General features: G+C 45.8%; 1 protein-coding gene across 1 annotated transcript in view; it reads right to left on the reverse strand.

Annotated features, from left to right (window-relative positions):
• Positions 1-4,206: 4,206 nt before the first annotated feature.
• The window catches only part of PNPO (pyridoxamine 5'-phosphate oxidase), a 116,110-nt gene continuing 92,918 nt past the window's right edge, over positions 4,207-27,398 (reverse strand). Inside the window, exon 7 of the mRNA XM_086924289.1 lies at positions 4,207-7,334. Coding sequence (XP_086780415.1) covers positions 7,178-7,334 — 157 coding nt within the window. The 3' untranslated portion in view covers positions 4,207-7,177. The remainder of the gene's footprint in view (positions 7,335-27,398) is intronic.

The raw sequence follows: 27,398 nt of genomic DNA on the forward strand, positions 1-27,398 counted from the left end.
TAAAACAGAGGTTCAGATATTATCAAGCAAAAATTAGCATCAAATGTGTGAATACATGAGAAAAGGACCTTATCTTTAAAATACAGGTGTGCACGTCACCGTGAGAATACTTGAAAAACGTTGTAATTAAATAGTTGCACACATACAAGACTTGAGTTTAAATGCGCACATGCGGGTGAACAACGTTTCCAAGCGCTGATCAGTTTCAGCCCAGCGTGCTCTCTTGTTCAGCCCACTGCGCAGTTAAATTGTTTCCTTATTCCGCCGAGATGCTTCTTTCCGATGCTACAGCTCGTTGCTAGGCAACCTAGAAACAAGGTGATCAAAATTGCCGCATAGACGTCGAGTCACGCTCACGAGGCTTGGAATGCAAGAAACTATGCGTGTCAGCCAGAGCTTCAGCATGTACTTTGATGTAGCGTTGCTAGGCGATGACGTCCTGCTCAACGAGTCATGAGCATTCGCGCTGCTAAGCAACAGTGACGTGTACAAATTTCAATTGATTGGTGCTCACCCATTCTCTTGCATGGAGTTTTGAAGCTTACACGGATGTCTTTGAATCGTAGCATAAAGCCAGAATCACTGGGTGGATTCGTTATTTGGGTGACTCTCGGAGGCTGTGCATCACGGAGTTGAGGCTGTGCATCACGGAGTTGAAGAGTACGGTGATTTCTTCTTCTTTTGAGGTCAGCTGTGATCAAGATCGTCGCCAAAATTGTTGAAGAAGAAATGTCATGAAGCGATGAGAGTAGAAAGACTTTATTCGGAGAGCACAGCTAACGAGGTCCCCATGCCAGCTGACCTAGTCTCCAAATGGCACTTGCAGAACACTCGGTTCCGTACAAAGAATGCGTGCAAGCATTCTTGAGAAATAGACACAGAAAAGGTATAACATATTTACAACAACTGCATTAGTGACCACCCAGTAAAAGATTACCAGCCATGACCCCTTCAGTGCAGGATTGCCAGCAGGAATGTAAAAACGATTCTTTGAATTTGGAATGCCTCTACAAAGGTAACACATAGCAGCCACAGCTGCAATGACTGCTTTGGGATACATGAATATTAATACATTAGTGGTATTCCAATATCAGCTTTAAATATCATTTGGAAATCACGGGTTCTGAAAATACACACATTTTCATCTCTGACAGACACTTCAATTTTGTTACACATATGAATGTAGCCAAGCAAATGTTTCCAATGTAGTTTGCTGGGCTGCACACAGGAGAGCTACTTATTGGAAAAGCCTGAATTCTAGCCGGAATCTGTGAGGGGCGGATCCCCATACATGGTCACAGCTCCAGACCATAGCAGCAATCTCCCTGCATCCCTACAGCATGAGACAGACGTTCAGGTGGATTGTAAAGGGTACAAGCAGCGTGTGCCCATCTGTTTCCATCAGCTCTCCGATCTAATAAAGGGACACAGAAAGATGCAGAGCACTAATGGTTTAAGTAACTTTGGAGGGACAAGAGGGACACAGCCAATAGGGCGGGAAAGAGGGGCAGAGGTGCCAGCTCTGAGCAAAAAAGCTCCATCCATCAGTGGTCAGAAACAGACTTGAACGGGCACAAATGCTGTATTCCTGTCTTGCTGTAGATGATGAAGTGGCTGAACTTTCAAGATGCTACAAAACCCATGTGCATGAAAGGATCATTAGATCAAATGGACACTTGATAGTGCATACAGTGATGCAGGCAATTCTCTGTCGAAGCAAGATACATCTATCAGCAACCTCATGCCTGCAGTCTACTTCTACCAATAGTTTTCGTGTGGTGGCGCAAAATAACCCTTCTCAAAACGTAAATATAAAAGGGCAGAGAGAATGAGAGACGGAACAGAGGAGAAAAAGGATTCAATTAAAGATTATGGAAAAATAATCCACAATGGAGTGTTTGTTTCCACCAAAGTAGCAGCCAGGTTGCTGATCCAGCGGCAAATGGTTCTCGATATCCAAGATGGCGCACACATTTGCAAGCAGTGAGGAGTTCATTAATAGCACCACGGAAGAAACAGTTTTTTCCAATTTCTGGAATATCAGTCATAATAAGAGAGATGGCAAAAGGAACAGGCATGAAAACTACAATAATTTTCCAATTCAACAAATGAATTAAAAAGCACAAAAATAGTTTTATTTGCACAGATCCCTGAACCCCACCTTTCTCTATCATTGATTTCTTCCCATGTGCCAGAGCAGGAGCGGGACTAGTGGTTGATAGACGACGAATAAAGGGGCACATGCATCATTCTAAATATCGGTTGCAAAGGGGCAGATTTGGAGAATCTGCCCCTTTGTGACCGGTATTTTTGCATTTAGGATGCATCAACCCAAATTTGCAATTTTAGTAATCGCAAAATTTGCGATTACTTGCAATTTGCGATTCCCTAAATGCAATGCATGATGCAATTTAAAATTGTGATTTTGCAATTAGGGATCGCAAATTACCATCAATTTACAGTTGATGGTACTTTGCGAAAACTTTAAGAAATGTACTAAAGAGCATTTTTCAAAGTTCCATGTTGTACACACACATGCTTTTGGGTCCTTTTGGCACCCTTGACATTGCATGTGCAATTTGCAAGTACCTATCTGGTACTCGCAAATTGCGTATGCAATTCCCATTCATTCCTGTGGGCCTGTAGGCTCGTAGGAATGAGTGGGAAGCAATTTGTTAATTGCGAATCGCAATTTGCGGGTCGAAATTAAAGAATGTGTAGGAATTGCAATTTATTTTTGTGATTCCTACATGCATAGGAAATTGAGATTCCTAAATTCCGATTCCTAAAACAACCTAAAAAAATAAAAAATAAAATAAAAATCGCAATTTAGGAATCGCAATTCCTTCCTTTGATACATGTAGCCCAAAGACATCCATCATCCACAGTTCAAATGTAAAAAAAAAAGTGCAGGCACAAAATACATGGTCACAATTCACGCACACACAAGTTCTCGCTCATAATCGAAGAGTGTCACCATCAGAACACTCGGGTCATTGTATGGACAGAGGATGAGCGCATGTACCTTTGAAAAAAACGGCCTGTAGACATTACTATTTGTTATGATGATCCATTTTCCGATTAGTTACGCTCAGTATCACCATGGACAGGGGATCAATATTTGCTTCTCTTATTGGTCAAGGAACAGGGGTATTGCTTTAGTTGGTAGGATGTTAGGAACCATTCAACCAAAAACCGAGCTTACACCCTTCTTTGGTGCCCAGAGTTTAAGGAGGAAGAATTGACTATGTGTCTCATTGCTTAGGAGAATTAGAAAGTATGGATTCTGGAACAGGATGTACTTTATTTGTTAATCTGAATAAAAAGATACCATGGACCTGCGGCAGCATCTACTTCTCATGTAGGCGAGGATGATAAGGCACCATGGATCCCAGAGCAGGACCTATCACTCGTATTCGTTAAGACAAGACACCATGAATCCCAGGACAGGGAACCTTCCTTTTAGTTAGGATAAGACTCAGTGGATCCCTGGAGCATGGTTTAATTCTTCTTCTGGTTAGAACAAGACAACATGGCTCCCTGAAGAATTGTCTACTTCTCCCATTAGTTAGGATAAGACCGACTGAAACCTTAAGGCTGGTCTAATGGCCTTAATGGATATGATCTTACACCTTTGTTTTGTAAAATGAGCAACAGACTGGAGTAGGGTCTATTGCTCCTACTGAAAAGGATGATGGAGTCTGCTGATTAATATTTCTGAATAGCTGTGTTGACGGGGGCCATGGGTGCAGCGACAGCGTCAATATTTGGCACTGATTGTATAGAAAGTGACACAGATTAAAGAAGAAGAGTCCAAGGATGGTTGGCCTAAATCACAAGTATCACAGAAAATATACGACAGACTGACTGCATGGGTGATCAAATTTAATCAAACACACACAACTGGCTAAGAAGCAACAGGGAGGAGCTGGTTTGATTGATTGTCTCTTTGGTAAACAAGAATGCCTTAATCAGGAATACTTTAATATAACAAATTTAAAAGAAGGCTGCATGATCAATAAAAAATCACCAAGAATAGGCATGTCTCACGAAACAGTTACTGTGCTTGGTCCAAGGCCACGTGAATGGGTGCACGTCTGCAGAGGTCACAGGAGGAACTGCAGGCTAGTGGGACCAGTCTCTCCCCCTCAAGTTACAAAATACTTTAAAACACGGCATAGCACCAATATTCAAAAAGACACAGAATTTTTGAAAATGATTTATTCTGAGCCACATTACTGCCCAAAATGCTGATTCTGGGTGAGCGAAAGGAACAATATATAAGATTAGTGCAGGTGAGTGGAAGAGGCAGGAAGCAATGTTGACACTTTGCCATAACAAAGCTGGATGGAAAAGCAAGGGCTGGGAACAAAAAGACATTTTAAAGAAAAGGATACTGCTAGAAGGCTAGTCAAATAGGCTGGAATTCATGGTCTGAAATTCTGCTTAGTTGCCACCGATATGACACCCAGAAAGTTGAGACAAAAGTATTGAACAAACTATGATTGAACTGTATCAGGACCACGTTGGTGAATGCATGGGAGTTTGAAGAATGTGGAAAAGCACTGCTAAGAGGTACCGGAGAAGGGAGCACCATATATGGCTAATGTGCAGGTGCAGTGTTACACGCCACACTTAGCGTTATGACAAAGGTGGATAAAGTTCTGTAGACCTATGATCACCAAACTTTGTTTAAATTCACTTGCAGCATGCCTTCTCCAAAAGTAGGCTTTCAGACCCTTTGTCAACACCTCCCAAAGCCAAGGAAAACTCCCAGACGCCATTAAGACTGGTTAGAACCTTCCCCTGCTAAATAAATCATCCCTGGACCCTCCTGACCTCACCAACGTCCGCACTAGTGCCCACATTTCATTCCTAGGAAAAATCAAGACGACAGTTGCCCTCCAGCTACAGGATCATAGCAGCAAGAATAGTCCTCTACAGGACTACCAATCAGGCTTACGACCATGCAAAGCACTAAGATAGCCACACTACATGTAGTCGAAGAGGCCTTCCTCCTGAAAGACAGAAATGACTCTGCCTTCGGCTACTGCTTGACCTCTTAGCACCCTTCAACACAGTCAACCTTCCAATCAAGACCCTGAAAACACGCATGGGACTTTAAGGCACTGGTGTGAAATGGTTCATAGCTTAACTCAATAACTGGCGTCAGCGTGTGCAAACAGGACCCACAAGAGCCGACTGCTCATCTCCTGTGGAGTACTGCAGGGCTCTATCCTTTCTCCCTTCGCCTACAACTTCTACACAAAATCTTTTGGATCATTCCTTGCAGACAGCAACATCGAGATCCATCAATGCGCAGATGATCTACAGTGCTACTAAGAAAAAGTATCCTCACCCAATGATAGAGACACGGATCTCGTATTGAAGCAACACATTGATTAGGTAGACCTAAATAGCTTGGATTCACCTCGCTCTCAAAAGAAAGTGAAGGCGTTTTCTCACGAAAGAAGGCTCCCCCAACAACCATACAAACCTTGGTCCTCAACATCTGGATAGGGCAGCACACTGCTCAGAGGTTTCCCCAATTCCACCTTAGCATCGCTGAATGTTATCCTAAACTCAGTGGCATGGCTCAGCAAGTGCTAAAATAAATGGTAATATTACCCCAATGTAAAAAGACCTACCCGGGCATCCCCTTACAACCTGGATCATCTTCAAGACCAGTTGTATCACTTATGAAGCGCTCAACAACATGACCCCAGCTTACTTGGCAAACAATCTAGTCACATTCTGGGAAACTCAACATTGCCAGACTGGGAATACACCACTGCAAGATAGAAAAAAAAACAGAAGACAAGTATTTTGTGTTCATGCTCCAAGGATCTGGAACAGCATCGCTAGCGACATTAGATTAGCACGGACTCTTCTACAATTCAGAAAAAGCTAAGTGCAAACCTCTTCAAGGAGCACTACGACTGACCCAACAGTCTACACTTGACCTTCCTCAAATGAGTGAATCTTTCAGAGGCCATGCCACCCTGTTCAGCATTCTAATGCATTCATGCTGGGCCCACCCTCCAAATACCAACACGTACATGCCTACAGTGACAACAGATGCTTCTTAATTGGTATGTTGTTTAAGTGCTGAGCAACACTGGGCACAACAGCTGAAGAGGAGACTTGCCTGGCTATTCCAGGATATGGGCTATACAAAAGCTGATGATTTACTCAAGGGTCTGCTTTGAATCACTGAATTACATTGTAATTTAAATAGTGGTTTTTGACACCTCATGAAGCCCAAAGCACTACCATCACATTTAACAACCTTACGTTTTGCCATTTAGTTTCCCAGAGGTCTGCAGGAAGGTATGAAGCTGCTCTACATGTCGAGACTTTCACAGTGAAGAAGACTTTGAATGAATTAAGTTATAAAGCACACAGAAAACTTATATTAATGACAGCTCAGGGTCACAGCATGATTTTCGGCTGGCATGATCATGATGTAGAACAGCGGAAGAGGCCACTAACGCTCAAGCAGCCACCTTGTTCCTCACATGCTCCACTTCATGGTGCTCTGGATTTGTGTTCAGTATTTAGATATTCTTTCAAGTCTGTGTCACTTTCTTTCTTTCTTTCATTTATATAAGATCTCACTTGTATTCAGAGGCTCGCACAACTACATTTACAGTGGAAAATAAAAACAACTACAAGAAATAGCTGAGAAAGGCTGTAGAACAGGGTGCCCAGAGGTCGAATAGACCACCACATGGCTCTGGGATGCACCTGCCCAGGGAAGAGGGGACTGTGAACAGGGGAAAAAGTGAAAAGCGCTCCAAGGGGGCGCTATCTGCAGTCAGGTCTGGCGTCCTATAAGAATTCAACGAAAGAGAAAGCATGTCTTCACCACTGGACCAGATGTTTGAGGAATCAATTACAAGGACTACGCTCAACTGGTGGACTTCATGGAGTGTCAAACCTGAGAACCTCAGGTGCCAGCTGGACTGGCAGCCACTATGAAGGCGAGGGAGACAAGAGGTTAGTCAGGCTGCTGGGGATGAGTCCTGAAGACTGGGAGATGGAGGCGAGAAAAGGATCAAGAGCGATGCAGGTGTGTATTTTTTTTTCTCCATAGGAGGAAGGTAGCTCGTTAATGGGATGAGCTGTTAGTGCATTATATCCACAAAAGTAAGGAAAGCAGGAAGGTTAAGGAAATTCATGGCGCAAGCCGCTCATACACCCAGCCGCCCTCCCCCTGGTGCACCAATGGTCCCAGCGAGGCCCCCCCACGTCGGAAGAGGATGCGGTCACTTAAGTAGTTTGGTTGCCCTTGCCAGAACTCCATCACATGTGGCTTTAGCAGATAACCGCCCCTGCAAAGCAAAAGATGAAGAGTTAACAGACATCAATGCCCACAGCTAGTAGACTCCTGAATTCTAGACTCTAGCATAATGTTTTATTTCTTCAAAGTGAAAGTGATTTCATCTTTCCTCCTTTCTACAACTTCTCCTGTAAATGCAGTATTACGAGCAGTCACCCTCGGTATGGTTAGGGGAATTTAGAACCCTAAAATAAAATAAAACAGGAACTGCCTTGCCTGTAAGATGTAGGGTTGACTCAGAGGTAAGATGCAAAAATAAGTTTATTCTAATATAAGGATCTCATCTACAAAATAGGCCTGAACAGCAGCTAATGCAGGCTTCAACTGCCTAGCCTCCAATTCTAAAGATAACATTCTGTACAACTACATTCTTGGGCACCTAGAAACAGCAGGATGCCACACATCTCCTTTCCTTAAAACAAACAAAGAAAACAAAACAAAATGAAACATATAGAACAAAATGTAACAATATTAAAATCTATTTAACATAGTCATTTAAATATTGAGGAGAATGAGAAACTCTTTAAGATTTACGAATCGCAGTCAGCGGTAGAAGTGGGCGGGATCGAAAGGGCACGGCGTGCCCCTACTTAAAAAAAATATTTGAGTCCGTTCCCCTACTTCTGTCTTTCAAAAAAGCATCCCGGGACGCCAAGAATAGTTCTACTTAAAAACAATAACTTTTTCATTCAGCTTCCAGGGCCTGCTCGCACTTCGCTGTTGAACTCCAGAGGCTGCAGCAGTCCCTCCCTGAGCTCTCACAGACTGAGGGCAGGCCTAGTGTCATTCTCATTAAGGCTGATTACCCCCTTTCGAATTACAATGCGCCCGCCCTCTGCCTTTAGCATGTCATGTGCCAGTGAGATCTAAGTTAGTGATTACAGAGGAGGTTTCTACAGACAGAGTACTGAGGGGAACTTGCGGCCTCCTGTAATTTTCCAATGTTGTACACTGAGTGAATTGGGCAGAAGCAGTGACGGGGCAGAAATGGCGACAGGAAATTAGAGGTGACGGGGGAGGAGAGGTGACGGGGCAGGAGAGGTGACGGGGCAGGAGAGGTGACGGGGCAGGAGAGGTGACGGGGCAGGAGAGGTGACGGGGCAGGAGAGGTGACGGGGCAGAAGAGGCGACAGGAAAGGAGAAGTGATGGGGCAGGAGAAGTGATGGGGCAGGAGAAGTTATGGGGCAGGAGAAATGACGGCGCTGGAGAGGTGACAAGACAGGAGAGGCGACAGAAAAGGAGAGGTGAAGGGGCAGGAGAAGTGACAGGGCAGGAGAAGTGACTGGGCAGGAGCGGTGATTAGGAATGAGCAGGAGCGGTAACCGGGCAGGTGCAGTGAATGGATAGGGGCAGTGAACGGATAGGAGCAGTAAAAGGGGCAGAAGAAGTGATGGGACAGGAGAAGTGATAAGGCCGGAAGGGTGATCGGGCAGGAGTGCTGACCAGACAGGAGCAATGAACGGGCAGGAGCAGTGAATGGGCAGGAGCGGTGATGGGGCAGGAGCGGTGATGGGGCAGGAGAGGTGATGGGGCAGGAGCGGTGATGGGGCAGGAGCGGTGATGGGGCAGGAAATGTGACGGGGCAGGAAATGTGGCGGGGCAGGAAATGTGACGGGGCAGGGGCAGTGACAGGGCAGGAGAGGCAACAGGAAAGGAGAGGTGACTGGGCAGGAGAGGTGACTGGGCAGGAGAGGTGACCGGGCAGGACTGGTGACCGGGCAGCAGTGGTGACCAGGCAGGAGTGGTGGCGGGGCAGAAGTGGCGGGGCAGGAGAAGTGGCGGGGCAGGAGAAGTGGCGGGACAGGAGAAGTGGCGGGGCAGGAGAAGTGGCGGGGCAGGAGAAGTGGCGGGGCAGGAGAAGTGACGGGACAGGAGAAGTGACGGGACAGGAGAAGTGACGGGACAGGAGAAGTGATGGGACAGGAGAAGTGACGGGACAGGAGAGTCGACAGGAAAGGAGAGGTGATGGGACAGGAGAGGTGACCGGGCAGAAGAACTAACAGGCAGGAGAAATAACGTGGCAGGAGAAGTGATGGGGCAGGAGCAGTGATGGGGCAGGAGCAGTGACAGGACAGGAGAGGAGACAGGAAAGGAGAGGAGACAGGAAAGGAGAGGTGACGGGGCAGGAGAGGTGACGGGGCAGGAGCGGTGATTAGGAATGAGCAGGAGCGGTAACCGGGCAGTTGCAGTGAATAAATAGGGGTAGTGAACGGATAGGGGCAGTGAACGGGGCAGGAGAAGTGATGGAGCAGGAGAAGTGATGGGGCAGGAGTGCTGACCAGACAGGAGCAGTGAACAGGCAGGAGCAGTGAATGGGCAGGAGAGGCGACCGGGCAGGAGAGGCGACCGGGCAGGAGAGGTGACCGGGCAGGAGAGGTGACCGGGCAGGAGAGACCGGGCAGGAGAGGTGACCGGGCAGGAGAACTATCGGAGCAGGAGAGGTGGCGGGGCAGGAGAAGTGACGGGGCAGGAGAAGTGACGGGGCAGGAGAGGTGACGGGGCAGAAGCAGTGATTAGGCAGGAGCAGTGACTGGGCAGGAGCGGTGGACCGACAGGAGCGGTGAACGGACAGGTGCGGTGAACAAAAAAACGATGGATTTAGGGCCATATCTCTTTACTGGGGTAAATATATGACATTGTTTTGCATTCTGTCCATCAGTTGTTCTTTTTGCTTTTGTCACCCCGAGTGGGACGGGAATGCCCAGACATGGGTTCCATGCTCTCCATGCCACTGGAATCAAGCAATCCTGGGTGATGGAAGCTGAAAGCCCGAAACCGGTCCTAGGATGCTGGTTTCCAGTCCAGGAAGGACCTGGCCTGGCAGTTTGGGCTGGAATCTTCCCATTGGGCGCAGGATCAAGACTGATTTGCATATGGCTGGGTCCAAACTGGAATGACATGGTGAGCAAAAAAGCTATGGATTTAGGCCCAGATCTCTGTACTGGGGTGAATGTATGACATTGTTCTGCAATCTGTCCACCAGTTATTATTTTTGCTATATTATGATTGAGCAGCTAGTTGGCTGACATGAATATGAAGGAGCCTTTGTGGGTTTCCGTGAGTCTAGATTCTCCTGAAGAGTCCCTTTCTTTTCTGAGCCCTGCTTAACACATGTGTACAGGAGGAGCCCTGTATTCATGTCCTCAATATTTGAGACAAAAAATACTCATGGATTTCTGAACAATGAACAATGAGAGTAAAAGCATTAAGGTAACATGTTGTTCCTGCTTATATTTTGCACGCTTTATATAAGCCTGTATTCCCTATGTGTATGCTTTTTTCTGAATTAAACCTCAAATAAACATGTTTATCCATTGTTTGAATTAAATAACGTTATAGGCTGTAGCTGGCCAGTAAAATGCTAAATGTACAAAAAATTGGTATGTTTTGCTAGGTTTAGCCACACCACTGACTCCGCCCACTGATCCAATCTTCGGTTATTCCCGCCCCCTGATTCTCCACCCACAGTTCCCCTACTTTTTTTTCACCACTTCGACCACTGATCGCAGTTGAATGATTCTGATGAGAATATTTCAAAATAGATGCTGAACCATTCTGTTGGGGTGAATCATTCGGTCGTGAAGCTGAAGAAGAGTTATTAAAATGATGAACAAAGTCTTTCCTAACCACCATGTTCAAGTTCCAAATGCGATAGTCGCGGTTTTAATAGCATTTGTGAAATTTTTTATAACTTGAATGGGTTTTAAAAATGCCGAAGATTACTTTTTAATAGAAGGATTCTTTATAATATCCCAATCACCAACTTTAACCACAGTTGTTCTTACACATTTATTAACATCATGAAGTTTTTTCCAGGACTCAATTTTCTTTGATTCAGCCAAAGACCAATTACTTCTTTTATTCTCTGTAAATAAATCAGGTTGCCTGTAATTGACCCAAGAAGGTGTTACCATGGTATTGGGACATCTACCTCCAAAGAGTTCAAAAGGTGTATGTTTAGTTACAGCATGGGCTGACAATTGTAAACCTTCACCTTTATTTCAATTTCTGTGCGCCAATCTAGACCCGCAGATTTTGCCATACCAATGGTTTCTTTAAGGACACGGCTTAACCTCTCAACCATGCCATTGGATTCTGGGTGGTACAAAGCAGATTTTTTGTGTAGAACACCATGTCTGGATAGAAATGCTTCCATTTCTTTAGATACCAGTTGGACACCATGGTCTGTTAGGATAGTACAGGGTATCCCTTCCATTGCAAAAAGTTTTTCTAAAAATAGAGTAACACGTTTGGTTTCAATTCCTCGAGTAATGGCTATCTCTGGCCACCTTGAAAAAAAAATCAACCAGTACAAACACATACCACTCTGTGCCTGAAGAGTAAATGGGACCAAGAATGTCTAATCCTACTTCTTTCCAAGGTGAACCTGGGCGCTCCCTTATGACCATGGGCTGGACCTTAGGCTTTGCAACCTTTTCGCTTAAAGCACCCTCAACACAATTTCTAATCTTAAATTCAATTTGTCAGTCCATCCCTAACCACCAATAAGATAACCTCAACCTTTCTTTTTTGAGACTCCTAAATGTCCCACGTGCGCAAGAGATACAAGCTATTCTCTAATAGAAGTGGAGGGAACAAGTCTCGTTCTCCTAAAAAGAAAACCATCCTGCTCAGAAAGTTGATCCCTAACATGCCAAAACGTATCTAGATTTCCACCATCGTTAGGTTTAAATGCCCAACCATTATTGATATTTTCTAAAACCCTCTTTAAATCTACATCTTCAAGTAAGAATTTTTTCCACCTGACTTTTTCAACAACACACTCCTCAACAGCACAAACCATCTCTTCATCTTCATTATGTTCATCTTCATGAACCCCATCATCTTTTGGGACAAGGCATTAGCGACCTTATTCTCTACACCGGGTAGGTATTTAACATCAAAGTCATAATCCTGTAGTGCCACAACCCATTTTGTTATCCTACCTGACACCGCATCAATACCTTTACTTTTCAAAATTTCGCACAACGGTTTGTGATCAGTCCTAATCTCAAATTGGCCTCCCCATAACAAGTTCTTTAGTTTTTTAACAGACCAATAAACCGTAAGTGCTTCTCTCTCGACCACAGAGTAGCGTAACTCAGCCCCTCTCAAACTTCTAAACAAAAATAAAATAACGTCTTCCTGACCACCTTCTCTTTGTAAAAGAACAGCTCCTAAGCCTTTCAGACTCGCATCAGTTACCAAAATAGACTTCTTCGGAGGATCAAAACGACTTAATTTTGGAGCAGAGTTCAATTTTTCTTTAATAACAATAAATTCTCTTTCGCCATATTCATCCCAAACAAATTCACAACCTTTCCTCAGCTAAGTTCTCATATGGACACACAAAGAGGCGAAACCATGAACAAATTTACTGTAGTACTCTGCCATGCCCAGAAAACTCATCAATTCTTCTTTATTTGTGGGCTAGCTCATTCTCTGGATGGCAACAATTAAACTCTCTTTCGGCAAAATACCTCCTAAAGAAATAGTATGGGCCAAATAATCAATAGAACTCTTCCTAAATTTACACTTTTCAATTTTTTACAGGGAGTTTAAATTTATTGAGCCTGAGTAAAACATCCAAAACCCTTTCATCATGTTCTTTGTTGTCCTTTCCAAAGATCAGAATATCGTCCTAGTGGACTCTGACACCTACAAGACCCTTCAATACAAGACCCTTTAATACATTTTCTAATGCTCTTTGAAAGACTGAAGCAGCCGAAACAAGAACAAAGGGAAGCCTAACAAAACGGTATGTTCCAAAAGGAGTTATGAAAGCTGTTAAGTCCTTTGATTTCTCATCCAACTTAATCTGATGATATACAGACCTCAAGTCAATTGTACTAAAGACATTAGCCCCTTTTAACAGCATTAACATGTCTGAAATCTTAGGAAGCGGGTAGCGGTCTACCACTACATTCTTATTTAGTTCCTTGAGGTCCACACACAGACTAAGCGAGCTGTCCGTCTTAGCGGCCACTACCGGAGCAAGCCAGTGTGTTGCTTCCACTTCCTTAATGATACCGTCTCTCTTGAGCCGTGCTAGTGCTTTTTTTACTTGGTCTCTGACAACCACTGGTATGTTACAAACTTTACAACATATGGGTTTTGCATTATCTCCCAAACGTATATGGTGAATGTAATCTTTAAGACAACCCAATTTCTCAGAAAAAACATTTGGAAATTTTCTTTAAAGCATATCAGAAAACTCATTGTTCGAAGCATGATCAATGGTAGAATTAGACATAGGATTAAAATAGTCTTTCAATATTATGGGTGGTGATGAGTTTGGATCAAGCATGACACCTTTGGTTAAACCAACTTAAAATATTATCACATTCTTGTGATATATAAATCTTAGCGCTAGTTAACCTGTTTTTATACTCAATTAAACCTTGGAAATAAGCGAAAAGTTTGATGGGCTCACCACCATATGTAAATGGCCTAATGTCTGGTTTGAATACTTTAATTTTATCCTTTAAATTTTCTAGGTAAAACTCCTGAGAGAGAATGGTGATTTTGGCCCCAGAGTCAAAAAGAACTTTTGTAGTTTTACCTTCAACAAAAATGTCATCAATGGGACAAGTCTTACCTTCCTTTTTATCAATTGCTTGAACCTGGATTAGACCACAATCAAACTCTTCAGAGTTGTCAAAAGTTTTCTCAGGATCATAAATGATCTCACTAACTTTACCTTTGTAGATTTTTTCTTTGCAAACAGCAGAGGAATGCCCCTTCCTCTTGCACTTACTGCAAATAGCCTTCCAACCTGGGCATTGCTTGTCATTTGCAAAGTGACCCATCTTGCCACAACAAAAACATTTTGTTTGAAATGTGAAGACGGCCGCGCAGATGCAGAGCAATTACGACAACTCTTGACACCGGGAGGATGATGCTTAAAGAATGAGAAGAAATACGAACTCCAAAGAAGAACTCCCAAAAGGTAGAATTCTCAGCATCTGGTTAGAATGGTGTGAGATTTTAAAAGATAACACGAAGTCTAATCTTTCCGAAATCAGAGCTCGCTCCAACTGAAATGTCTCTCAAGGAGCAAAGGGCTCGCTGCAACTGAAATGTCTCTCACTTCGCAAAGCACATCTCTCAAGGAGCTAAGCACATATATTCCCTTTAGCAGCAGTCGATAAATTCCTCGATCACACAGCAGTAGAAAGATAACATGGAAAGCTGACAGGACGAGCCCAAAATCGACAAAAACTCCCAACCTCTCCCAGTAAAACATAAATGGGGTGAAGCCCCAGTCCCATAAGAAGTTCAAAGCTTTTGCATAAAACAATTGTAAATAACACCAAGAAATTTAAATGTCACTCTAAAGCCCCACTGATATGTCATATCCTAGCCTATGGAGAACTCGATCAAAAGGGAGCATAGAAGTCCATTTCCGGCAGGATTAGTCACAAAGTTGAAAATCACACGGGCATGTCGGTATTAATACAATGGCAAAGCCAACAGATAAACACATCGACAGCTTTCAAGAGTAAATGTCTTAAGTAATTTGATGGAGTCCACCCTTTCAGAAATGAATTTCCAAGATTTTACAGTACCTTTTTCAGGGAAATCCTTTTCTTTGAAGCAGTGAAGAGAAAAAAAATGCTTGTATCTTTCTTCTTGAAAATTAACAGGGTAATGTTGAGATCCTTCTATCCCATCTCCTGTCGCCAAATGTAAGATCTAGGGTTGACTCAGAGGTAAGATGCAAAAATAAGTTTATTCTAATATAAGGATCTCATCCACAAAATAGGTCTGAACAGCAGCAAATGCAAGCTTCAACTGCCTAGCCTCCAATTCTAAAGATAGCATTCTGTACAACTACATTCTTGGGCACCTAGCAAAAGCAGGATGCCACACTCCCTTTTCAGCTGAAACCCCTATCAGACAAGGAACACTGCTGATGCATTTTCCATAAACTCCAAACACAAACACAGACCCCTGCCCACCACACATCTTCCACAGGGCCACCATTGCATCCGAACTAGGACGCAGCATCAACGCCTCCCTCAGATCAGGCATCTGCCCAGACTACTGGGAACGGGCAGAGGTTAAACCCCTCCTCAAAAAACCATCAGCCGACCCAACGGACCTGAAAAATTACCGGCCCATCTCTCCTTCATGGAAGAGAACTCCATCCTGGACGCCTCCCAGTCTGGATTCCCAGTCTGGATTCCACAGCAACCGCAGCACCGAAACAGCCCTCCTCGCCTCCACAGACGACGACGTCCGCATGCTACTTGACCAGGGACACACCGAGGCAGTTATTCTGCTAGTAAATATCAATAAGGACTAGCTAGAGAGAAGAATTAAAAAGACTCAGGTAGGTACGTCAGTATACAGGGAAAAACATTGTTTTCCTTATAAAGCCCTCACCCACCGACCTAGTCGGTGGCATGCTTCATCATCGGGCCCACCACAGTGGCACCGAATGTGCCCCGGGTGTGCTTCAACGCCAGGAGACTGCGGAGCTGGTATGTTGCTGAGTGTGCAGTGAAAAAGGGTGAGAAAGTGAAGAGTTAAAAGCTATACAGTAGGTCCCAGCACCCGAGGGTTACTTATCTTTAATGAACTGGGCCTCTGTTAGCGAATAAAAGGCAAGTAGACGTAATTTGGAGTATGGATTAGGACCTCCAACGTCTAGTGTGCCAGTGCCTTGTAGATTTTAAGCCGGGCGCCGCGGAAGGACGAATAGGTCCAAGGAGGAACCAGATCGAAATACTCGGTCTCTTTCTCTGCCAGGCGACCCTTGAAGCTTTTTACAAGATAAAACAGATCATACTTGAGGGAATCCCCCTCTAACAGGTATAGCGCCTTAGCGTGCGCCACACATAGTCAAAGAACTACACAACCACTTAAATTTAAGTTTAATATTTAATTTGCACCTTCTCACATAAAATTGGTCCTGAGGAAAGCCAGCTTAAAATCTACAAGGCACTGGCTGAAACATGTAGACCACACTAGACATATAATACAGGGGATACGGTCTAGCCTATCTAGTCTTCTCTCTCCCATTGATCTGAATATAAGTTATTCTGCTAGACCTTTCCGCAGCCTTCGACACCGTCTCTCATCGCACTCTCGGAGCTAGACTGCACGACGCGGGAATACAAGGAACCACCCTCGACTGGATCCAATCCTTCCTCTCCGTCAGAACCCAGAGGATCAGACTCCCTCCTTTCCTCCCCAAACTCACGGAAAACACCTGCAGAGTACCCCAGGGATCATCAATCAGTCCCACGCTCTTCAACATCTACATGGCCCCCCTCGCCGCCATCATCAGAGAGCATGGGCTCAGTGTCGTATCCTACGCCGACGACATCCAGCTCATCCTCTCGCTCACAAAGAATCCCAAAGACACCTGACTCTGCTTCCAGAAAGGTACGAAGAACGTGGCAGCCTGGATGAAGTACATCTGCCTGAAGCGCAACTCAGAGAAGACCAAGGTCCTTATCCTCAGCCCCTGCACCTCCGCCAGGGACAACACCTGATGGCCCTCTGCTCTCGGGAGCCCACCCACCCCTACAGACCATGCTCGACACCTCAGCATCATCCTCGACTCCACCCTCTCCATGAATCGCCTGATCAATGCCGTGGCCTCCACCAGTTTCAACTGCCTCCGCATCCTCCGTAAGACCTTCAAGTGGATCCCCACTGACTGCAGAAGGACCGTCACCCACACAATCATTACCAGCAGACTGGACTACGGAAACACCCTCTACGCTGGAATCAACAAAACTCTTATGCACAGGCTCCAGACCATTCAGAACACCGTAGCCAGACTCGTCCTTGGGTCATCGCGCCATGAGCACATGACCCATCATATACGCAGCCTCTACTGGCTCCCCGTCGAGAAGAGGGTCACCTTCAAACTCCTCACCAAAGCCAACAAGTCCCTCCACAACATTGGTCCCAAATACCTCAACAAAAGAGTATCCTTCCAAGTACCCAGGAGGAACCTCCGCTCCAACGACCTCGCCCTGGCAGAGGTCGCCCGCATCCGCAGGAACAGAACCGGTGGGAGAGCTTTTTCCAACATCACAGCCATAACCTGGAACGATCTCCCGGTTAACATCAGATGCTCCTCGACCCCGCACACGTTCAGGAAGGACCTCAAGACCTGGCTCTTGAATGATCCAGAGCTGCCCCCCTTCCTCCTCCACAGCACCTGGAGACCCTCAAGGGTGAGTAGCATGCTATATAAACCCCCTGTTCTGAGAATCAAAACAATGGCACAGGAAAAGTAATGGCGAGGAAAGGTAGGATCTTTTTTTTTTTTTACACACGGTCTTAGAGGAGGGTAAGAAAGGGAGAGCACAAGACCGTAAGACATGTGAGAGAGAAGAAAAAGAGTGAAAGAGCTAAAGAGACTAATTCTGAAATGGAGAAAAGCAGAGACAATATAGAAACATTTTAAGAAGACAGCTACCTAGACCACAACACCAGTACGAATCCAAAAGAGACCAGGATGTGTCTCTCCCTTACTTTAAGACTCCATTCACACAAGCTGATGTGGTACAAAGACAGGGAAGGCAGATGAGCCTATACAAGGCGAAAGTTATTCCCATTGAGGTTCTGAAAAGTGGATGCCTGCAAAGAGCTGGAAGTAGGAGATTTGTTGTAGCAATATCGACAACCTCACAGCTCCAGAGGGTTGAGATTGTTGGTTTGTGTCTTACGATTTAAAGTGAGAATTTCAGCCCCTTCCTTCCGCTGCCACAGCCAATGCTGTTTGTTCCAACAAGGAGGCTAAACTCTTTACACTATTACCCTGAGGCACTCTCTCCAGCACAGGCTGAGGTCTAGTCATCGGGCATGGCTGTATCGGGCTCCCTTGTTGCTCGGGTTCAGCTGCAAATACAGCATTCACGATTTCAGATTGCATCAGTGTCCTTCCGGCACTTGGAGCAGCACTAGAGCTCACAGACAGGTGCCTGGTGCTTGTAAAACTGAGGGGGACTGCAGGTAAAACATGTCTGAAAAGGGCAATAAATAAAACCCCATAGCGCTATTGAGGTCAGATAACCCTTCTATTTCTGACCCCCTGTGTCATGCCCTTTTTGGGATATTTGGGGTGGTTTGCACTCAGGCCCCCATAACATTTTGTCCACATAAGGCATCCACGCCAAATTTGAATTGTTTTCTTCTAACATCCTCCGGATTGTAAAGGTTCCCGGGGTTTGTGGATTCCCAAGGAGGAGACTAGGAAATTAGGCAAACTACAGCTAAATTTGGGAAAAACGTGCTGCAGAAGAAAGCGTTTGTTTTTTTCCCTGCAAATAGTATCAACAAAGGGTTTGTGGTGCTAAAATTACCATCTTCCCAGCTTTCAGAAACGAGCAGACTTTTGTCAGAAAACCACAATTTTCTACAGTTTTGGCATTTTACTGGGACATAGCCTATTTTCCCTATTTTATGTGCGTTCAACCTCCTTCAAGTAAGTTGGTGGAAATGGGTATGAAACCAGTAATGGATCCCGGAAAGCTATACATTTCTGAAAAGTAGATACAATTCTGAATTTAGCAAGGGGTTGTTTATGTAGATCTTTCAAGGTTTTCCTATAGAAACTAACATTTGAAAGAAAAAAAAGATTGAAAGTGAGTTGAAAATAAAACAGCCATTTGTGCCTACATTTCCACCCGTAACTTCTTCTAATAATGACAGATTTCTGAAACAAATAAACCATTTAGTCCGTGAGACGTTTCTGGTTGCGGGGATACATAAGGCTTGTAGGTTCACCAAGAACTCGAGGCACCCAGAGCCAACAATAACTTAGCAGCACCTTGCAATGGTTTTTCATTGTGTACCGGATATACAGCAATTAATTTGGTAAAATATAAAGAGTGAAAAATAGGAACCAAGGAAATCTATGTATTTCCGAAATGAGCACAAGATATGGAGTTTAGAAGTAGTTATGGTTTAGTTCTTTTTTATAAGCATTTCAATTAAAAACAGTGCCAACAGCAGATTTCTCAGTCAACAGTAGATTCTCAGACACTGATGAGGCCTAACATATTGTTGCTGATGTGATGTTGGCGGATAAAGCACAACCCTGCAAACTACTCCCCTCCCATCTCTTGCACATCCCACCAGCTGTGGTCCGTGCAGGTAACAGCAGTGGGGCGGCGAGGCTGCGTCGGGGGGATTTCGAGGGACAATGCTGAGGGACAATTAAGTAATTTATTTTCCCTCTGCATCGTCCCTCGAAATCCGCCCACACACTCAACGCGGCCCCACCCCTATTACCGGCGCGGACCGCGGCTGCACCCCACATTGGGAATATTAAAATGTTCAGTCCGTGAGGTTGCTCAGTGACTTGAGGTTGGTGGCAGTTGGTTTGTCTCTGGTAAACGTAGCAGTCGGAAATATCTTGGACATGTCACTTCTCTGAATTCCTGTGAAAGCAGGGACACATACGGGCAACACAAATCCTCAAATGCTTCTGCGTTCTCAGCCTGAGTCATTGTGATCTTTTTCATACCCAGGATGTGCCATAGCCTTTGAAACCAGCTAGTGTGTGTGGAGGTCTGTGATATGCCCCAGTGGCTGAGAATGCTTTAGATAGCGGCCCCCAATGCCATGCCTATTTGACTCCTGCGTCTGGATTTCAGAGGGTATGTTAAATGATTTGGAAGGCCCAGGAGAATGTATGCAGGGAAGCGCGGCAATTGGGTATTGTTGTATTCCCCCAAGATGTGTATCAATGTCCCCCGCTTCCCACCCCTCCACCAGCAGCTTGCGCTTTGTGTGGGCTTGACCCTTTGTAGTCTGACAGGGGTGTAATACCAGTATGTGGCTACCTTTGTGAGGGTTTTGGTAATGGTGTTGCTGCTGGCTGTGTGTCTGGCTCTGTATGATACATCTCCTCACTCCTTAGCACACAATGGCCTCCCTATCTCATACTCCCACCTAGCTCGCCCAGCTTTTTGTACATGCTTATTATATTGGATTAAGAATGCGTATAACTCCGATGTTAGGCCTTTATCTCAGTCTTTAGCTAGAAGCCATCTCTCGTCGTGGGTGAGATGCTGCTGTGCATTAGGTTTGTTTTATGGGTGTAGAATCCAATACCATATTTGTAGGACCCATATTATTCGCCCATTTGGTGAAACAAGAGCACACTCATGGTATCAAATAGGTGGCCCTTTGAGCAGCATGTCGACGGTTTCCTTTCTTCAAACCCCTCCGTCTCCATCCCCAGAGCGAAGTCCAGGTTATCGAATATTGGGGTAATTGGGGATGAGAAGTTAGTCAGTCCATGCTTCGTGGAGGTCTGATGCCATGCTGTCATAGTGGGGAGGTCCCTGCCACCGCCATGTCTTGAAACAACCAGTGTTTCTTGGACTCGGCTCAACTCCAATTGACTAGGTGGCATAGTTGCGCTGCCTGATAGTAGAGATGTAGGTCAGGGATACTTGAGCCCCCAGCCTCTGGGGGGAGGTGGCTCAAGGTCTTCTCCAAGTGCGGTTTCCTGCCCTGCCAAATGAACTGTGAGAGTTCTGTTAGGAGTTGGGCAATCATGCCAGGGGGTGGTGACAAGGGAAGAGTCTGAAAGAAATAAAGTATCTTGGGGAGGGTGGTCATTTTGGTTGCGGCTATCCTTCCTAGCCAGGAGATCTAGAGATGCATCCACCTCCTAAAGTCATTGTAAATAAGCCGGAGTAATATTTGATAGTTATCAACTGCTGTCGCTTCTGGCAAGATTGAGCCCCAGGTACAGGATGGTCTCAGTAGCCAATTGAATGTAATACTGGTTTGTCAGTTGATCCACTAGTTGGGTAGGCAGGGAAAGGCTAAGTGCCTGTGACTTCCCAACGTTATTCTGGAAGCCCGAAGCAGCTCAGAAGGATCCAAGCTTGTCTAAAAAAAGCAGGCAAGGCTGAGGTTAGTTTATCTAATCTCACGAGCATGTCATCGGCGTACAAGCTGATGGAGAGGCGGTGTAGCAACAGGATAATTTGCCCTATTTGTATTGGTGATGACTATGGTCCACTGCCATCTCAGTATATTGCTATGAATCCTTTATTCTAGCCTTATTTGTGCCTATTTGTAGGGTTTGCCTATTGGCTTTGGCATGATTCCAAGTCTCTTTTGCCTCTTTTCGGGCCTAAAGGCCTAAACAAGAGAGCAGCCATCTTGTCTTCTTGCCTCAGTTGTCTGAGGCGCTTGTAGGTCAGAAGTGATGTTTAGAGTTGAGTTGTTATTCACTAGTTAGAAACCGGTGAGGGCTGGCCCTTATCGAAGGAATGTGTTTGTATCCCCGGCTCTAGACGCAACTACAGCTGGCCACTGTGGATGCGCAGGGAGCCTGGGGACTGGTACAGGAATTCGGTGGGAGTCGGCCTGTTACTGGGAATTTCCATGAAGAGAGAGAGCTCTATATTATCAAGGAGCGAGAGGGCAGAAGTGAGAAAAGAGAAGAGGTGCGGAGTGGATAGAAGAAGTTGGTCAGAAGGCTGGTGCAGAGAGTGAGGTGTTATCAGCGAGTTAAAATCCTAAGACGAAGAAGGAAAGTGATTGAAGGTCCTGTAGTGTCATCGTACAGGAGTGGTAGAGACTGAAACCAGAAGAGGGTTCGAGTGTTTTGGAACCGTGGCAGTCTAGACGAGGCATTGCGGTGCAGATGTGCATTCGTGGGTGCAGAGCAGAGTTCTGAACAGATTGAAGACAGAGCGAGAGAGAGAGGGACAGGCTCAACTACCAAGATGGAAAGACACACGCCTGAGGTGAGGCGTTCTAAGCTAGTGTAGTACATATATATATATATATATATATATATATATATATATATATATATATATAATCATCTATTTGCTCCCCTTTAGGTCATAGGTAGTGACTAAGATAAATTATGTTTCTTTTGTTCATTCTACTATGCTTAATTGTAGAATAAAGAGATCTTAGTAATGAATGTCTTTGAATGTTGTTTTTATGAATGAAATTAACCTTTCCTTTTAACCAGGTGCTGACGTACAGAAGGATGGGATATTCCCTTCTGAGAAGGTAACTGAAGATGGGGGGAGAGTGTGAGCTTCCTTTGAGGGATAACTTTTAAAGGTGAATCCTTATTAGTATAGATATACAGTAGTTAGGAGGCTAAGTACAGATCGTCGGGTGACGTTAAAGAATCGCCGGGTGACGTTAAAGAATCGTCGGGTGACGTTAAAGAGTCAGTTATTCAGTGAGGTGATTATAGGACGTAATATGGACTTCCTTAGATGTTAGTGGTATCTTTGACTATACAGGCTTGTAAATAGCTCTTTTTCCATTCTCAGGTGGGTATTCTAGATATTATGTGTTATATGGCCTGAGAAGGGTGTGGTTGCGTGACGACTGGGTTAGCTACGATTGGTACGCTGCTTGGTCTGGGAATGCGGTCGTTACAGGCGGTCACCTCCAAATGTAAGCCCGGTAATTATGGGGTGATTTCGTATTCTCTGGGCCATTGGTTCCATGTAAAGAGCAAAAAGTAGTGGGGACAGTGTGCATCCCTGGCGTGTGCCCCTATTGGTCGGAAAGGGCAAGGAGGTGCAGCCATTGAGCCTGACCGTCGCAGTGGGTGCATGGTAACAGTTGAGGATTTGTCTTGCACTTTCTACGGAAGCCAAAGTGCGCGAGGAGGCCTTCTCTGTGTCGATCACAAGCAGCATGTATTCCCCTTGCACACAGGAGGCCTTTTCAATATTATGCAGCAGGAATTTGTTGTTATCACTCGTTTATCTCCGGGGGATAAAGCCTGCTTGATCCAGATCAACTACACAAGGCATATATATATTGAGCCTACGAGCTATGATACTCAAATAGTTCAGGTCTATGTTTAGGAGGGAGATAGGTCTGTATGCGCCTCATTGCAATTTGTCTTTGTCTGGTTTAGGGAGGACTATTATGGAAGTCTTCAACATAGAGGTTGACTTCGCCCCCCGTCCGCAATGGAGTTAAATAATCGCACCAGTATAGGCGCTATGATAGAACAGAAGGATTTGTAAAAAGTTGCAGAGTAACCATCTGGGCCAGGTGACTTCTACGACTTTAAGCTTCAAGATGGCTGATATGACTTCCTCTACGCGGATCTCCTCGAGGAATGCCGCCTGGTCCAAAGTAAGGGGTGTCGTTTGCAGCGAGTGAAGGTACGGGGCTCCGGCTGCGGGATCTAGAGGGTGGTCTGAATGTAAGTGGGAATGGAAATCTCTAAAGGAGTTTGCTATGGCCATGTCATCTGTTATGAGGTCACCTGCAATTGAGTGTACCACCTCTTCCTGTTTTGCTCGTAGCCTATCAGCCAGTTGCCGGACACATCTGTCCGCCTGCGTACAAGGTGTGACGCAGGCATAGAATGGTGTTTTCCCCTCTGTCTAGGTCTATGGCTGCCAGTTGGGAACAAGTGTCAGATAACTGGAGTCATACTCTTGGAGCGCCTGTGCGCTGGTTGAAACGTTCCAGCTCCGATTTTTTTTGTACAGTCTTCCTTTTTCTCCTTGCGAACTTTATTATCCACAGCGAAGATCCCAATTAACTCGCCCAAACTAATGCCTTGAGCTCCTCCCGCAACAGGGCCGGTAAGACCCCAGAGGTGTTAAATAATCTTGAATTGCTTACTGGATTTGTGTCTTAACCTCCTATCTAACAGGGTGTTGCGTAGGCGGCAATGCCTGGTGGGGGGTGCGATGGGGGCAGGGATAGTGAGATCGTCACAGCCCCTTGATCTGAGAGCGCCACTGGGTGTATTTCGGTGGCCTTTGTGAGCGTCCGTGTTTCCCTCGTGACTTGGAAGTAGTCTAGTCTAGCATAAGTCTTGTGTGTGTTCGAGTAGTAGGAATATTCTTTGGAGTATGGGTGCTTAGTCCTCCCACTCCAGATCCCTCAGCCATTCATGTCCCCTCCCCAGACAGGGCCCGGCTTGTCCGTGTCCCTGGGTTGATCTATCCAAGGTGTTGTCACACACAATAATACTAGCTTGTCTTCAGTCTCATCACCCTCTTCAGTGCTTTGCGCAGGAATGCCTCCTGTCCCTCGTTCGGTTTGTACAATGTGCCAATCACCAGGGGTCTGCCCGCTACCATGAAGCGGTGTATGAGAAATCTACATCTAACTTAGTCCACTTTCTGTTTTACCCATCCCGGAAAGAATTTGCTACCAGTACGGCCTCCTTGGTCGGGGGCAGAAGAATTGCTGGGAAAAGCCACAGGACCCACTTCAGAAGCAGTCTTCAGCTAGCAGATGGGTTTCTTGTAGGAGGCAAAGGTCCGCCCCTGAGTTCTCTAGGTATGCAAGTACCGCCCTGCGTTTGATCGGATTATTAAGACTTCTCATGTTAAGTGTGAGGATTCTAAGAGTTGTGTCTGGCATGGAGACTATGAGAAGCTAAGGGACCCCTGCATCGTCATTGTGCCCGCCATCTGTTCTGCTGCAACCACTGCTGCCGCTCCATACGTTACTTGTTGTACTCAATGTGAAGGTGAGTGCCAACTTCGAACATAACATAGGAAACACAAGGTAACAAAAATAACATAAAACTTAAAACATCCGCTCAGGTATGCAAGTTCAGTCCCGCAGCCAGATAAGGCTGCATGGTCGCTTCAACAGGGTCCTGCTTGTGGCCATTGGTCCCGTCATCCCCCACCGTATCTATGTAGTGTAGAAGAGTGCCACAGAATTTCAAGATTCGTCCTGTTTCGCTAAAGCGGATGGCACTGCCAACAAAGCGGCTTGTCGACCTTTGGCATTTTCCTCCGGGTCAGGCCGGGTCGTCCTGTCTCTGCCAGCCCGATCGCTCTTTCTGTAGGAAGGGAGGGGGGCTTGTTCTGTTTTAGGCCCGAGTCTCCAGCTGAGCCCGCAGTAGGTTGAGTGAGCATGTCCTTGAGGGTGTGATCCTTCTTGGGGCGGTTCCATGCAATCTTTGGATGTGTTCTGGCGTGTGTACTTTCTCCCCACTGTCTTGTTATGTGTGAGGCAGCGAGGGCCTCCTCAAGCTTGTGCTCCTGTGGGCTATCTTCCTGTAGCCTCTGTGCTTGTCCATCAGTCGTGGCTGGGGCTAGGATTGCGCCAGTCTGCCATGAAAGTTGCTGGGAAGGGGGGGGGGGTTCGGAAGGGGAGGGGGGGGGAGAGGGTTTAACTGCGCTGGACCCCAGATGCTTTTAGCTGCCTCTCAGGCATTACACCAGTGGCCTCCAGTCATCCCGAGGCCTCCAGTCTTGTATATTATATTAGGGCTGGTTCCAGCCGTCCCCTCTTAGGCCCACTTGAGGCCTCCTGCCTTGGGCCACTTGTTCTGTCCCCCAATTGTGGGGATCTAGCCGATCAGCCAGGTGAAGTTGGGATGGGGGGACCCCACTCCTTTCAGCAATAGGGCCTCTCTGCTGCCACCCAAGCATACTAATGTGCTTGCGGGAGGTTGCCGCTCCTCCCGGGCCTACCGCCTCGCTTCTCCGTTGGTCCTCACCTGAGAGGCCAGGATGCATCTCCACGAGAGCTGCGCAGGCCCTCAATCCAGAGCCACCCAGACTCTTTTCACTCTGTCCTCTACTTCTATCTAGGTTGGACACCTGCAGGACACACCTCAGTCCGGCGCAGCGTGCCATAGCCTCACCAGCTCCGTCCGGGCACTGCGGTCCTCTGCAGTGCCTCAGAACTGTTGCCTCTTGGAAAGCACAACAGGAGTTAGTGAGCGCCGCCTTAGTGCTCTTCGTTCAGACCCTCATCACCCCAAGTCTAAGGAGCATCTCCCACAGGGCTTCCAACCCCGCTGGGCCGCTAGATAGGTCCCGGAGCACTTTCTAGGCCAGCACAGGCAGGAGAGCTAGAGAGGCACGTATTACCTCGGTGCCATCTTGGCCAGGCCCCCAGAAGTAGTGTTTATTTGCACATCTCTCAATTTGTGGGTAGTCATAATACCATGTGAATTAGAGGTCATTTTTCAAAATGCCTTATTTTTTGCACACGGTCATATATCTGGAAGGTAGAAATGCAGAGAAAGACAACTAATAATAACATTTGTTCTACTATTCTGTGTTCCCCTAGGTCTATCGATAAAAAGGTGCCTTACTTATGTGGGTAGGCCTAGTGCCTGTGGCAGGAAATGGGTTAAAACACAACATGGACATATCACAGTTTCCCAAAGAATACTGACCTTTTTTTTTTTTTGCAATGTGCGTAGCTGTGGATTTTGAGCCCTAGCTTAGTTGGCACCTAGAGAAACCTAACAAACCTGTACATTTTTTAAATCCAGACACCCAGGGAAATCCAGGCGTGGGTGACTTGTGTGGCTCTTATCCGGTTAGGTTACCCAGAATCCCTTGCAAACTTAAATGTTTGAAAAACAAACAAAAAAACATTTTCCTCACATTTTTGAGTGGGAAAGTTGTTGAATCACCGGGCCGACACACATTTCCTACCACCAAGCGTCCCCTCAGGTCTTACGATTAAATGGTACCTCACTTGTGTGGGTGGGCTAAGTGCCTGCTACAGGGAAAGGCCCAAAACGTATTTTAGACACATCACAAAAAACCTGGTTTTGAGAGGGAGTCACCTGCGCCTTTCGTCCCAGGCTCGGCGACTATGTAGGGAAACCTCCACACCCAGACATTTCTGAAAACTATACACCTGGCGGAGACCATGGAGGTGTGGCTTGTGTGAATCCCCCAACATTTTCTAACCCAGAATCCCCTGCAAACCTGAAACTTTGCAAAAAAAAAAAATCACATTTTCCTCACATTTCTGGGTGGGAAAGTTGTGGAATCAATGGACTGACATATTTCCTACCACCCAGCATCCCCCCCAAGTCTCCAGATACAAAAGTACCTCCCTTGTGTAGGAGGGCCAAGTGCCTGCTACGGAAAAGGGCCTAAAACATATTTTTGATACATCAAAAGTATCTCACAAAAAGACCTAGCTTTGCTAGGCGGGCACCTGAGTTTTTGGTCCTGGTCTCAACGGCCATCTAGGGAAACCGACCAAAACCAGACATTTCTGAAAACTAGAAAACCGGGGGAGTCCAATGATGTGTTTCTTGAGTGGATCATCCCCCAATGTTTTCCTACCCAGAAT

The sequence above is a fragment of the Lissotriton vulgaris genome, chromosome 5, assembly GCF_964263255.1.
Source record: "Lissotriton vulgaris chromosome 5, aLisVul1.2, whole genome shotgun sequence".
NCBI classification, from domain to species: Eukaryota; Metazoa; Chordata; class Amphibia; order Caudata; family Salamandridae; genus Lissotriton; species Lissotriton vulgaris.